General features: G+C 40.7%; 1 protein-coding gene across 5 annotated transcripts in view; it reads left to right on the top strand.

Annotated features, from left to right (window-relative positions):
- ubr7 (ubiquitin protein ligase E3 component n-recognin 7) overlaps positions 1 to 14,719 on the top strand; it is a 38,483-nt gene that overhangs the window by 4,651 nt on the left and 19,113 nt on the right. For 3 of the 5 annotated variants that reach the window (XM_042216478.1, XM_014330841.2, XM_005951668.3), the window contains exons 2-10: positions 1,129 to 1,251; positions 4,129 to 4,262; positions 4,379 to 4,439; positions 4,562 to 4,657; positions 9,114 to 9,167; positions 11,377 to 11,482; positions 11,596 to 11,666; positions 11,740 to 11,904; positions 12,031 to 12,196. In XM_042216478.1, coding sequence (XP_042072412.1) covers positions 1,135 to 1,251; positions 4,129 to 4,262; positions 4,379 to 4,439; positions 4,562 to 4,657; positions 9,114 to 9,167; positions 11,377 to 11,482; positions 11,596 to 11,666; positions 11,740 to 11,904; positions 12,031 to 12,196 — 970 coding nt within the window. In that variant the 5' untranslated portion in view covers positions 1,129 to 1,134. Of the gene's footprint in view, positions 1 to 814; positions 1,024 to 1,128; positions 1,252 to 4,128; positions 4,263 to 4,378; positions 4,440 to 4,561; positions 4,658 to 9,113; positions 9,168 to 11,376; positions 11,483 to 11,595; positions 11,667 to 11,739; positions 11,905 to 12,030; positions 12,197 to 14,719 lie in introns of all 5 variants that reach the window. The other 2 variants (XM_042216477.1, XM_014330842.2) reach the window with 2 other exon arrangements.

Below are 14,719 nucleotides of genomic sequence, written 5' to 3'. Positions count from 1 at the left end.
CCTAGTTGAACCTGACTATAGCTGTATCCCAATCCAGCGACCGTACGCTTCGTAGTACGCGCACTTCGCTGACTACGTACAGAGGCAGCAATATAACATAGCTAACATTAACAGTGCAGTGAATCCTGCTTGTGCCGTGACATTCAGGACTGCAAACCAAGCAGCATTCACTGAGTTTCAGCTTGTTGTGTTTGTGGATATATTACTGACTTTAATTATGCATAAAATCATCACATTCTCTGTATGATTAAGGTCGACTATAAGACTGGCTTGTTGTTCTAATCAATCATCGATATAGCAGGACGGAGGGTGATAAAGAGAAACCTCATCGGTTAAAAGACCGCCTATGAGCAAATGATTAATTAAGACTAATATCTCCAGGCAGACAGTGAAATTCTATTCTGTTTACATTTGTAAATTACTTGACTTGATTTGGTCTCTGAGGTGAGTGTCTGCATACCTATGATGTCAACTCTGTATGTGGCCAATGTTGTTGCTGCATTTCTGCTTGTGCAGTTGTAGACCTAACCACAAGAGATTAAATCTCTAACAGCAGTTCCCGAAATTAGACTACACTCATATGACCCCACACACACACGTACACACACTCAGTCACAGGAAGTTTTTAACAGAACATGTATTAAAGGAATATGAAGGTATTTGCATACGCGATGTGTCTTATAAATAAAGAGCTATCGCCTGCACTCGGTGTGAGTGTCTCCTGAGAGCCGCTCACCCGTGCACGTTGCTATTATAACAGAACTTGTCTGAGTGTCATTATTTCACCTGAATAATGTCTTGTTAATAAATAAAGGCAACCACGGTACTTGGATTGTTTTGCCACGAGTTCCCGGCATGCAATGCGCGAAAGTCACGTGGTCTGTCAGTCTCTATAAGTGCTACCTCCGAAGGATGTGGCCCCTGAATTTGGACACAAATACCGGAATTTGGACATACGATACCGATTGGATATAAAATATTCTAGGATTTTCTACTGTCACAGCTCCAGCTGATCAGGAACAGGTAATCACTGTTATTGTATCAGCAACTGTATATTGATCTGTGTCTAGCCAGTAATTCTTACTGCTCTGCCCCTCACCATGGTGACCTATTTGTGTACCTGAGCAGAGGAGGATGTGTGAGGAACAGACGGTGTCTCTGGTTGATGTTCTGGAGGAAGACGAGGAGCTAGAGGAAGAAGCTTCAGCTGTGCTGGCAGGAAGTGACTCTGACCACTGCTCCTATCCTCAGGTGAGTAAAACATCTGGCAAAACATCCCCACAGACTGATAAACCTATCTCCACTAAGGTTGGGCATATGTAAAAATTTTCCAGCCGACAATCTTCAGTCCAATAGGTGATATATTTGCAGAGACTTTTTGCTGGGTGGTGCAATATAATCATTCACAGTAGGGCTGCCACAAATGATTATTTTGATAATCAACTAGTCACTGCATTACAGTATACAATATTATTGTCACTGCTACATTTCTGTAACGTATACCAGAAATTATTTCCACTACTAATTAATTACCGTTGGGCTCAAAGGTTCTATTAATAAACTGTTAACAAATGTGTATTTATGAAGACGATTTGTGAGACTGGTAAACTTATGATACGTACGATGGTCTTTCGTTCTACACGGTGCATTTCAAGGTCCTGTACCCATCCGTCGGTAAACTGTACCTGGGCTTGTTGCAGTGACCTGAAGTTACTAAAACTTCATGAGTGTATGCACTCACTCCAAGAACTGTATAATTATAAATATGAGCGTGGTGAAAGTTGGGCAGCACTGCTAACGTCTTTTGTCCACTCTGTGTGCTCGTAAGGGTCTAGACCCTTTCACTCCTTTGATTTTTTTCCTCGTATCTTTTCTTTGACTTTTCATCAAGTCTGTCTTTGTAGACCGGCATTGTTCTCCTTCGTTTTGTACATACCTTTTTGGGGGCAAAGAAAAAGCAAGAATGTATTGGAACCGGAGAATGAACGTTTCGCGGTGCTGCAAATGCTTGCATTTGATGCGGTACTTGGATTGTTTTGCCACGAGTTCCCGGCATGCAATGCGCGAAAGTCATGTGGTCTGTCAGTCTCTATAAGTGCTACCTCCGAAGGATGTGGCCCCTGAATTTGGACACAAATACCGGAATTTGGACATACGATACCAAAGACTGCTGCTTCTTCTTCTTCTTTGGCGTTTAATGGCAGCTGGCATCCTTGTAGATGGACTGCTGCCATCTTCTGTCCGTTATTACACTCTTAAATCCTACTACTTATTCCTGCGTCTTTCAGGATATTGCCAAGCTTCAAACGACGCCTCGACTATTAAATAACCTGTAAACATGGTTATAGTTTCTCCTTGTTTCCCTCCCCATCACTGTTTTTTTTTGTTTTTGTTTTTTTTTATGTAAATAAAGTGTTTGGGGCTTTTTTTCTGAACATAGGCTACTTGCCTTTCTTTCTTTCTGTTATGAGTTTCAGTAAATGAATTGTTGCATTTTGGCGCAGCTGGAAGAGGGTGCTGTTAAAAACAGCTATTATTTTTCAATTAACTGCTTCTCTTAGCTTCAACCAATATTATTAGCAAACTTACTGTGGGAGGACTCGACTTAAGCGGTCAAAGAAGTGCAGGAGATGATGCTGTCTAGTGTAGCAAGTGATTTATTCACCATTTTGTGACCCAAACAATATTTACAAAGAAACAAATAAGAAACTCAACTCTATAATTAACTCTGCTCAAATAAACATAACTGAACTTAAATCAACGGAAATTAAGGTCAAACTGCACATAGCTACACTGACCTGAACCTTTCTTTTGAAACACCTGAGTTCTTCTGCTTAAATACTCCACATAACCAAACAATTTGTCCTCTGGACTATTCCATTCAGTAGGTAGATAAGATCAACATGATTATATTCAAACCTCTACTACTCCTCTTTACTGGCAACATGAACTCAGTGGTGTAATCAATACATATTGCAACAATAAATCTATTTCTTCATAAACCCTCTAAAATCAACTTTATTAAATTATAAGAGTTCTTCCCCGTCTGCACTTGGTCTCTTCCTGTGACCTCAGATGAACCCAGAAGGTATAAAGGAGGAATTAAAACTACATTTCCTCCTTTTGTTTCTGGAAGACAGGTAGGTAAGGTAAGTTCTAAACAATACAAATTAACAGTTGAAATAAAGAACATGTTAACTTAACAAACTTGTAGGAATTGATTTAAACCAAGATGTTATATTATATAATCTGTAAAAGTGCAAAACATAAACAAACCCGGGGTAGTAGATGTTTGCCTATTGCAGACTATATATGAAATATGGTTAAATCAAAACAATAATGTTAACTAAGAATATAGACAAATGGTCTTCTCACCCACTTTGTCACACTTACTCATGGGCAAATAAATAAATAAATCTCTCTTGTAAAAATGATCGATGATAGGGTCAGTCTATCATCTACTGCTGATTATGGGTTTGAGGGTAAAGGTTTGATGCATTCTCAATCATCCAGGTAAGTAAATCTCCAAAAGTTGATTCTGTTCATCTGGACGTAGCGTCCAGATGAACAGAATCAACTTTTGAAGAGGGTAAAGGTTAAATAGAAAAATAGAATTCAAGCATAGCCTGTGTACAGATCTGATTTGAAGTCAGCAGGTACAGTGTAGGTGTTCTGTTTTAGGATCAGATATAAATTAATTAATGAACAATGAAACTGTTCGAAAATTGTTTGCTGCTAACAGAGAAAATTAAAATAAAAAATAGAGTTCCATCTATTATTTATTATCTATTTACTGATGCTCATTAGAAAAACACAAAGACGTTACATAATATATAAAAAGCTTAGGAATCTTCTAGCAATAGTGATGCAATTTTCCAGAGATCCAATCGGTCAGTAAGTGGTGATGTCTTAGCTGTTAATCTCTAATCTGTAAATTAGCATCTGTAAATACGTAAATTAAAAAAAAAAAGAAAAAAGTAAAAGTTGGTTCAACTTAAGAACAAGTGAACCATCTTTATAGTACAAAAGATTCAGGGTTATCTCTGAAGTTACCTGGACTGGAATAAATCCTTCCTTGTAGTGCAGACCTCAGGTGACCATGTGACCAGACATCTCTCTCTCTCTTAGGGCTATGTGAAGCGGCAGGCTCTGTATGCCTGTAACACCTGCACGCCAAAGGGCAGCGAGGCGGCCGGCATCTGTTTGGCGTGCTCCTACAAATGTCATGAAGGCCATGACCTCTTTGAACTGTACACTAAGAGGTGATCAATGCTTTTATTGATAAGTTAGTCACTGACCAGAAACTACTGGTCAGTTTCTGCAGTTATCAGTTCACACGGTGAGGTGGTCAATACAACTGTCTCTTATTCTGGTGCAGGAACTTCCGCTGTGACTGTGGAAACGGGAAGTTCTCGGAGCTGCAGTGTAAACTCCATCCGGTGAGTCCTCGTTGACCTGAGTCACTAGCAGGAGGTACCTCCGAGCACAGACAGATCACCATGATAACTGATGCTGTGTGTGTGTGTGTGTGTGTGTGTGTGTGTGTGTGTTTGTTTTCCAGGACAAAGATGAGGTAAACAGTCTGAATAAATACAGTCAGAATTTCTTTGGAGTTTACTGCACCTGCGGCCGACCGTACCCAGACCCAGAGGATCAGGTAACCTCTCTCACCTGAGAAATCAGACCACTACTGACCCTTATACACAGATCTATAACCCAGTATGAGCACGTTTCAGTGACCTAAGGCTTTTGCACACCAAACGCAAATCCATGTGAATATTTTGCTTGTTGAAAATATTGTTTGGACTCGTACTTTTTTTTACCCCCTTTTTTTATGTAAATAAATGGTTCTGACCAATCAGACTATTTGGAAACCACTGCTATGATAGCTGGATCAGACTAGAAGTGTTGCTGTCTGCTCCTGAAATTCAGATAAACCATGCTTCATGTCCACTTCATTTCTTTCATAGTACATTCTTTTAAAGGGAAAACTTTTCCAAAAAAACGCAACACCGTAAGTGTGTACATGTGTCACATGAGAAATTCAAATCCCAAAAAATTATTTTTGTCTTTTTTTTTTTCTCAGGGCAGTCTGTTTTAAAGGCCTTTAGAAATTTAGAAATAAAGACTGTTAATGACATAAAGAAGAAGGAAGTGCCTCGGTGGAGAATGAGAGAATAATGTCTGGTGATAAACTTCACCCTGATGATGTCCTTCACAAAACCTTAACCCATCCTCAGAGAGTAAAACAAATCAGTACTTTACTGATCTGGGCCTGTTCCAGGAAGCAGGTTCGGCAAACTCTGAGTTTAAAAATACATTCTGAGTTTCATTTTCAGATCTTGATCAGAGTCAATTAACAACTGGCTATGCCGACTCTTGAGTTACGCATGTGTGTGAGTAGAAACAGCCATCATCAATGAATTCCTCAAATGATTCACTATGGTAAAGGATAAATAGAGAGCAGAGCTGCTATTTCAGTCCAGCAGACAAAGGAATTTGAACATGTGTCAGTGCTGACTCATATTTATTTATAAAAACAGGATGGGGAAAAAAAGGTCATTTTAATCAGTTTGGGCAACTCTCATCATATCAGTGTAACAAAGTTGGTTATAAAATATATAATTTTATTATAATGTCCTTGTTCATTAATTTGACCTTAACAACTTGAGGTTTTATTAGATGAGCGTGAATCCTAACTTTACATCTGGTTTTAAATCAAATAATTAAACTGTAATGTGACCGATCACTGATGTACCTGTGAGATTAGTTACCCATGGCAATAGACTACAGAGTGGATCTGCCCTCAAGTCTGTTTATGCCCATTTCATTATTTCAGTAATTCCAACAATAATAGTAATGCTAATAAAGAGTTACATTATTTCTGCCATTATTAGATAAAAATGCTTTAAAAATTCTTCAAACGCAAATGAAACTGACTAAAGAGAGGTTCAGGTGCTCCTGGGCTAATCAGATTTTTCAGTCGGCCTTCTGGAGAATGTCAACTGAAAAATCTGATTAGCCCAAGTGGCTATATTGATCCGAAGAACAGTCCCATTTAGACATGAGTCCACGGTTAGTGATCAGAATGGTCGATTTGTTCTGGTGATGGGCCATATTCATGCAACCCATGTTACTTTATTGAATTTATATGGTCCTAATTTTGATAGCCCAGCTTTCTTTCAACAAATATTTTATTTATTACCTAGTCTCGCTGATACTCATGTAATTTTTGGAGGCAATTTTAATTGTGTACTTGATAAACACTTGGATAGATCTACTCAAACCTCCCAGTTGTTTAACGCTTCGACTGTTCTGAATAATATGTTGAGTTCTACTAACCTAGTTGATGTTTGGAGACTGTGTAATCCTACTGGTAGAGATTACTCTTATTTTTCACAAGTGAAAAAAATCGTACTCCAGAATAGATTATTTTTTGCTTGATTCTAAATTGATGTCTAACGTTGTATGCTCAACTTATCACAACATCTTGATCTCGGATCACTCTCCAACCTCTTTAGTCCTGGACAACAGGGTAACTGGCGTTTTCACCCATCAGTCCTGTCTGAGACATCCTTTTGCCAATTTATGACAACTAAAATATCAGAATTCTTGGAAACTAATGATAAACAAGACGTTTCTGATTCGATTTTATGGGAATCCTTTAAACTGGTAATGCGAGGAGAAATTATTTCTTTTGAATCTTCATTAAAAAAAGAACGCCGGAAACGCCTGTTAGAAATAGAAACTGAATTAACACAGTTAGAACAGGACCACAAGGCCTCCTCTTGTCCCTCTTTGTTTCAAGACATCATTAAAAGGAAGTTTGAGTACAACACAATTTTATCTAGTCAAGTAACAGATCAGCTATTTAGGATCAGACAGAAGCATTTTGAGTTTGGAGATAAGCCCCATAAGCTTCTTTCTCGGCAGCTGAGAGGCTTACAGGCCAGTAGGGCTATACACAAAATTAAGTCAAGATCAGGCGAAATTTTAATCAGCCCTAAAGCTATTAATGAGCAATATAGAGAATATTATGAAGATTATGTCGAAATCTTGGGGCAATATTTCTGATTGGTTAGGGAAGCTGGATCTCCCGAAAATGAATGACGCTGCACGAGAGGCTTTAAACCCAGATATTACTATTGAAGAAGTTTCGAAAGCTATTAAGTCATTCCCCCATGGAAAGTCCCCAGGCCCAGATAGGTTTAGCATTGAATTGTATAAGAAATACTCTGAAAAGGTGGCCCCGCTTTTATTGAGAATGTTTAAGCATTCTTTCCATACTCAAGCATTTCCCCGTACGCTATATAAAGCTAATATTTCGTTGTTATTGAAAGAAGGAAAGGATGAAACAGAATGTTCCTCTTATTGACCTATTGCTTGGTTGAATTTGGATATGAAAATTTTCACTAAAATTTCGTCACTCAAAATAAGCGTCACACTCGCGGAAGCCGGTGTACCCGCCGAAACGCTGTGCATTTACTGAGACTTTCAGCCCCAGATAGGCCAATTATGGATTTTTGTATCCACATTATGTCAGCAGCTCCACCACGAACCATGTTAAAAGCAAACACCGCTCACGCCTCACAGATGACAGCTTACAGTCCTGCGTAAAGATGAAAGTGACTTCACTGTGCGCAGAGGTTCAGGAGCAGAAGTTCCATTGTAAACATATCACGGCAGACCCGACGATGTTTCCATAAACATGCTTTTCAGCATCTCTTTATTGACCACTTTTCACACACGGTTGCTGTACACATACAGCCGGCTGTAGCTTTTCAGCTCACAGCCTGACAACACAACAGCAAAGAGAGCACAGACTTTAAGGCGGCGAGGCGTGATTGCGGGTGCCGCTCAGGTGCGTCCGACTCCCATGCAGCGGCACTGCACAGCGCAAAAAGGGCATAAACACACAGCGCGGACCCGCGGATCAGAATCAGCGAGCTGTCGGCTTGCAGCCCCGACCGTCAGGTGAGAAAGGCGACATCTCACTGATTCTGATCCGCGCTGTGTGTTTATGTCTTTGTGCAGAAGCCGTGTACCTGCTCTCATTTACTGTCTTAGCTGTTTGGTGGTTGTTGAAATTTTGTGATCTTTCACCTGAGATTCTGGCATTTCGGGCAAAATAAATTAATATTAAAAAATCGATTCAGGATTTTAATGAATCGATTTTACGTTATCCAAGCCAGAATCGATTTTAATCGATAAATCGATTATAAAAACCCACCCCTACTAACATACCATAAATATTTACATAGCAAAGGAACTGGCATTCTGACAGCATCACTATCCACAAAGTCAAGTTGGAGGCTATAGATCAGCAGTCCCCAACCTTTTTTGCGCCACGGACCGGTTTATGCCCGACAATATTTTCATGGACCGGCCTTTAAGGTGTCGCGGATAAATACAACAAAATAAAACTAGTACCGGTACCGAAAAAAAAAGATTTATTCATAACACACGTGAAAAGACCCAGGAAAACCGAGTAAACGATAACAAAATAATGCTGAAAACCGATAAAAACCCTGAAAACTATACATTTCACACCTGAGCCTCAACTCTCGCGGCCCGGTACCAGTCCGAGGCCCGGGGGTTGGGGACCGCTGCTATAGATTTTATTCTGAGCTGATAATAAATCTGTTAATGTTCATCTTTAGTACACAAATGTGGTTACGTTAACTTCACGTTTTTCGTTCATGTTCTTGCAAAATCTGTAAGTTAACTTCTTTTTGCACTTTGACAGCTTTTACTATATGTAAGGAAATGACTCATAGTGTCAGTCAGCTGGTTTAGGTGCAGCAAGAAGGGAGGAGTTGGAACTCAGAGTTTGTTGAAGAAAACCTGCTAGCGAGTGGGTTTAGTTCACTGTTATCACGGTAACTGACTCAGAGTTAACGTCGATGCTTTGTCTGGAACAAAAAATCAGAGTTTCTCTTATCTTGGGATTAACAAACTGAGATATGTTAGCTAAACCTACTTCTCGGAATAGTTCCCTGCGCTGGCAGGTATTCTTGTAAACAACTAAACTACTCCTGTTAATGTCTCACCTGATGGTTTTAGCTCCTCCTCCTGTGCTGGTTTCGCTTTACTTAAGCTGTTTGTGTCTGCAGGTGGAGGATGAGATGATTCAGTGTGTGGTGTGTGAGGACTGGCTGCACGGCCGGGTGAGTCATCAATTTACCTGTTCCTGCACTTGTCTGGTGTGCCTCTCCTGACTCTTCTCCAAAAGTTGATTCTGTTCATCTGGTTTCAGTCATTATTCAAATGTATTTGTAGCACTTACGTGGAGTTACATAAACTACCAATGGATAATTACCAAAGTAATGAGTAATTTGGGCTAGTGTCAGAAGACTGAGAACAACTCTTAGAGCTCTGGTACATGAATGACAGAGAAACCAGACAAACACAATTGTGTGGCTTTTAAAAATACTTTAGTGATGTTAAGCCTTGTAAAATAAATTTGTAAACAACACAGTATCACAACAGGTTTTAACAGAATGTCAACTATAAAAATTTCCCCCGAAGTAGCAAAAAAATAGAATTAAATAAAATTGTGCACAAGTAAAAGAATTAGTCTTTTTTTTAAGTCCAAATGGTACCGGTGGGGCCCATGACAAACAGGTGTATTCCAATAGAATTCGTCCGACAAGGAGTGTGTGTGTGATTGTCTGTCCTACCGTACTACTTGTACAGTAGAGGATTGTAGTCCATCAATGTGAAAATGAGTGTATAGTGTATATGTATATCGTATATATCGTATGTATATGTATATCGTCTCCTAGGATCTTCGGTTGGCTCCCCATCCAGTGAACACTGGAACACTCTGGGTTCTGGAATCGCTGACCTGGTCTTTTGATTCGTCCCATATAAAAACCTGACCTATAAACAATGGCCAAATATATGTCACGTGCCCTTTAAGGATAACTCTCACAAATTAAACTAAAGTAGTGTCACAGTGCAGTAACAACTATTCAGATCAGCTATCATCAATTCAATCATCATCAGTTCAGTCACGTTGTACAACATTAAAATTTCAAAGTTCAAAGTATCAATATCCAAAATTTCACAGTGTCAAGATTCAATTATTTGTAACCTGCAGTAACATTAAAGATTATCTACAAGGTTTTAAACATTCAGGAATTATAGTCACCATATAATTCACTTTCATTGTAAACATTAATTACATCCATCAAAATAACTCACTGTACATATATATCTAATCACAAATAAATAAGTATATTACCCCTTTTAAGAAATGGAATAATATGCAAATGCTTATCAGAAATTGAACAAAGTGCAAATAATCAATTTCAATAACACGTAAACACAAGGGCTCAGTCCACAAATAGGAGTACTAAAATAGACGTGCTTAATCCCGCTTGTACCATAGGCCTACTAGCACAAGTGGAAATACACTAAAAATTACCTCCAAGTGTTCAATACTGAGTATTGTAAAACAACCGATTGACATCAAAATTTAAACAGGAAGTAGGATAAAGTCTCTCATAAAGTTATTTTTAGCTGCTTTAACCATTTACAGCTTTTCACATGTTAATGACTTAGTTAATGATCTACGGTAACTAGCATAACAACAGTGCGTTTCAGAGACATGCAACAACTGTACCCACACTCCGCACATCACGTGTCTGATTAGCCATATTTAGCTTACCGCCGTCGAGTGGATGCTCAGCATTTACGTGAAGCCACAGCTCAGTAAACCTTCCGGTTTCGCTCTGCCCTTGACAACAACAAGTGCAAATACATAATTTGTGAAAAATATCAGTTTAGATGGTATTTTTTTAACTCGTTAGAGGTTAATTTCTCCAGCTTACCGATAACAAAAGTTTTAGTCCGTCTGCTCTGTTCGGCTGTAGAAGCAAGAGACTGAAAACTTGGGAGCTGGTACTAAGGAGGGACAAGAGCTGCCTAGAGCTTCACCGATTGGCTGACATGCGAGGAGTGGAGTAAAACAATAGGCTCTCATCAGAGCTCATCAACCCTCTGAGAAAACTTAACCCTTGTTTGACCAGAGCATATCATATATAATCTGCGTCCCTTCTACGTTTAAATAAATATTTTGATCTCATTTCACTTTCATTAACAGGGACAGTAAGAACAGAACAATGAACATTAAATGTTTTAATTTCTCTTTTTGTTTGAGATGATTTTAGGAACTGGGTTACATATTGTTTATAAGATTGGGGAAAACTGCAGTCAGCTGAGACTGAAGAAGTCACTTGGATGAGTGACAAAACGTTTCTCCCACAAAACGCTTCGTCCAGATGAACAGAATTAACTTTTGGAGATTTACTTTCCTGGATGATTGAGAATGCATCAAGATCTCCTGACTCTTGTACCTGTATATTGTTGCAGCACCTGGGCTGTGTGGTTCCAGACTGCGTGGAGCTTCAGGAGATGATCTGCGAGTCCTGTATGAAAACACACTCGTTTCTCTGGACCTACGCTTCGCACCTAGCAGGTAAAGCGTCCTGTTATCTTACAGTACTAACCTGGCACAAACATACTGTCATACACATGTTGTGCACTTCCTGTGTGTCTATGTTTGTGTGTGTGATGCACTTCCTGTTTTAGTACCGGGTGGAGCAGCGGAGGTGAAGGAGGAAACGGCAAAAAAGCCCACCATTCCCATCAAAGAAGAAGAGGTGAGGGGGTCACAGCAGTTTGCATCACACTCACTGATCAGGGTTGATTAATCAATAATCCAAAATCTGGCAGGTTGATGATGCCATTGAGCCTAGCTGCAAGCGGAGCCGTGAGGAAGTGGAGCCGAGGTGCAGACTGAAGGAGCTGCAGGTAATTGGTCAGAAAAGAGTCCAATCAGGAGCTGTGTTCTGGCCTTCACCGTGGCGTTCCAAACTCTGCTCCTGCAGAATGTGCCAGGTACTGTGTCTGTGTTTAGTGTGTCTGAGCATGCTCTGATTGATATATAATGAGATTTTACTGAAGAGATTTATTTATTTATTTATTTATTTATTTCTCGCCTGGCGGACCGACCTGTGTGCTTAGCTGCGCCTGCTTGAAGCTGGTCTGTCCTTCCTGTTGGACGAGTCAGACACAGTCCTCGCCTACGAAAACAAAGGAAAGAACAGTGAGCAGAGACGACAGGAAGACGACCCTCTGATGTCAGCGCTCGACAACCTGAACCACGTGCAGCAGCTCGAGATCATCCATGGTACTGATACTACTACTACTACTACTACTACTTATGATTGTAATATTACACACGCAAAGTTGTAATAATTTGGTAAAAAAAAAAGAAGTGTGAGAAACTGAGTCCAGTCATTCAGGACCAATAAGTTTCAGTGATGATTTGCTGTGTGACTTTCTTATTCTCTCACATCACTGAGGAGAAAGTTTGGTCCACGCTTGTTTACAGTATTACTTCAGTTCATTTAGTTTTGCAGCATTCATTTATGCACAGCTCTCTAAATGTCCCACCACAGTCTCAGTCAGGCAGCACCTTGATACATTTCTTTTTCGGTCGTTCTGTTTGAGCTTTGCTGCTGTGCTTGGCGGGACAATTGTGCCGGTGTGTGTGGCTCGCCATCTGCCCCTGTCAGCTCTACTTGTGGGTTTTCTTTTCTTTCTTCTTCCTTTTTTTTTTTTTGCCTGTCCTGTTCGGCACTGTAGCAATCACAATTAATGCCTGAAGGCCAAGAAAAATGCCCAATGGATATACTGTATTTTTTCCAAGTAGATCATTATTGGTCCACTTGATTCATCTTTGTTATTGTTTTTTATTTATTTATTTTTTGTTTAACTTTTAAGTTATTGTTGGGTCTGTGTTTCCACAAGCCCCGCTAATTCTAGAGAGTTATTCATCATGAAGAAAACGAGACAGTCGATCGATGGATTATTTGCGCAAGGGAGGCCTCGTCTGTGTCCGCCACGAAAATGACCCCAACTCTGACCTCCTCCTGCTACCTTTTTATTGAGAGACAGTTCACACAAAACACGTCATAGGAAAGCAACGCCCACTTGGTTCTAAGACAAAGCATTTTATGTATATGTGTGTGTTGTGTGTGTGTGTGTGTGTGTGTGTGTGTGTGTGTGTGTGTGTGTGTGTGTGTGTGTGTGTGTGTGTGTGTTGTGTTGTGTGTGTGTGTGTGTGTGTGTGTGTGTTTGTGTGTGTGTGTGTGTGTGTTGTGTGTGTGTGTGTGTGTGTGTGTTGTGTGTGTGTGTGTGTGCAGACCTCCTGCTGACCAAAGGGTCATAAACGCAGGAAGCTTACATCAAAAAGAAGCAGCTCCTCCAGACAGGATGTATCTGCAATAAAACGTTACAGCCCCCCACCCAGAACCTCGAGAATCTGGGGAGGAAGGACAGTGGAATCCTTTTCATCAGAGTTGGCAAGCATAGAAATGACAACATTTAACAATTCACTCTAACCGTTATTACAAATAGAACAGACTTGACTGGAGGATAGGAAAGGGAAAGACGTAGACCAGAGAAGTTAATGAAAAACAGGGAAAGAGGGAGTGAGAGAAGATATTAAAAGTCCACTGAATCACCTACTGGAAGAAAAAAAAACAAGCAGCAGGAAAACAACACAGTAGGGAGACTACAGCAACAACCTAGATAAGTAAAAGTAAATAATAAATATTGAATGTTCTTGAGCCGGACACAAGCCTGACAACGCACGGTATGCTTTGAGACAGCAGCCAAGGAAGATATAGTGTGTATCTGTGCACGCCTGTGAGCACGAGCATGCTTGTATTCAAAAGGTTTCCCCATGTAACTATCTGATGAAGCAAGCACGGAGGAGATCCGGGCGCCAGAGCAGTCTGAGCCCCGGACCCCGAGGCCCGAGGGCACCCAAATTTCCGGAAGGGGCCATGGGTGCCAGGCCTCTGCCAAGCAACCACCAGACGTGAGTCAGTGCATACCTGAGTGCCCAGCCCCGAACATCGAGAAACACCGATGGTTGAGGGTATCAGCCACCGGCAGGGAGTGTGGCGGGAGGAGATAGGCCCTCCCAGGTGTGGAGGGCCTGAGATGTTCCCAGAGAGGTGAAGTCTAACGGTGTGTTCACACCGAACACGATAGACGCGAGCGAAAACGCCCCTAATTTGACGCGTGCACATTTGCGTGTCCAAGAAAAATCCATCGCGCCTCAGAAATGCATATTTTGACGTACGTGAACCAGAAATGTAGGAGGAATGTGGGAGGAAGTTGTGCCAGACCGGTATCTTTGCTAGATGGCAGCTGTCGAGCTAGTGTTTGAAGAGAGAGTCTCCCTTCTCTATTTACTGTGGAGAGCAGAGCAGCGGCGTTAAGGACGTCCTCGCCGTTCATCAGTGCTTCCTGTACATCTGATGCTACAATTGCATACCTGTGGGTGCAGCAGCAGGAGCTCAGGGACTGGGAGCCCGGAGAAGCAACAGGGGATGCTCTGCTGCAGAATCAGTTGGTTCTATCAAGACAGTATTAAATGTTAACAGGTTGAAAACAATAGTCATATTGTCAGAGAAAGTATATACAGTGGTCCCTCATTTATTGCAGCAGGGGTTCTCAGAATAACTAGCCCCTCGCCACGCACTTTATACACTGTTTTCCCCACACACATGAACATTAGTCACAGTTCTCACAAGTTGATTCTCAAAGTGCAAACCTTTGTAGATTGCAAAACGTAAAAGTATTATTATGCCGTGTTTTGTCTTCATCTGCCTGCCACTTTCGTGCGCCTTTTTCCCTC

The sequence above is a fragment of the Haplochromis burtoni genome, unplaced genomic scaffold, assembly GCF_018398535.1.
Source record: "Haplochromis burtoni strain Fernald_Lab_line unplaced genomic scaffold, NCSU_Asbu1 Contig_1070, whole genome shotgun sequence".
NCBI classification, from domain to species: domain Eukaryota; kingdom Metazoa; phylum Chordata; class Actinopteri; order Cichliformes; family Cichlidae; genus Haplochromis; species Haplochromis burtoni.
The sequence above is the reverse complement of the archived record's forward strand: the minus strand, read 5'-3'. Positions and strand labels throughout refer to the sequence as shown.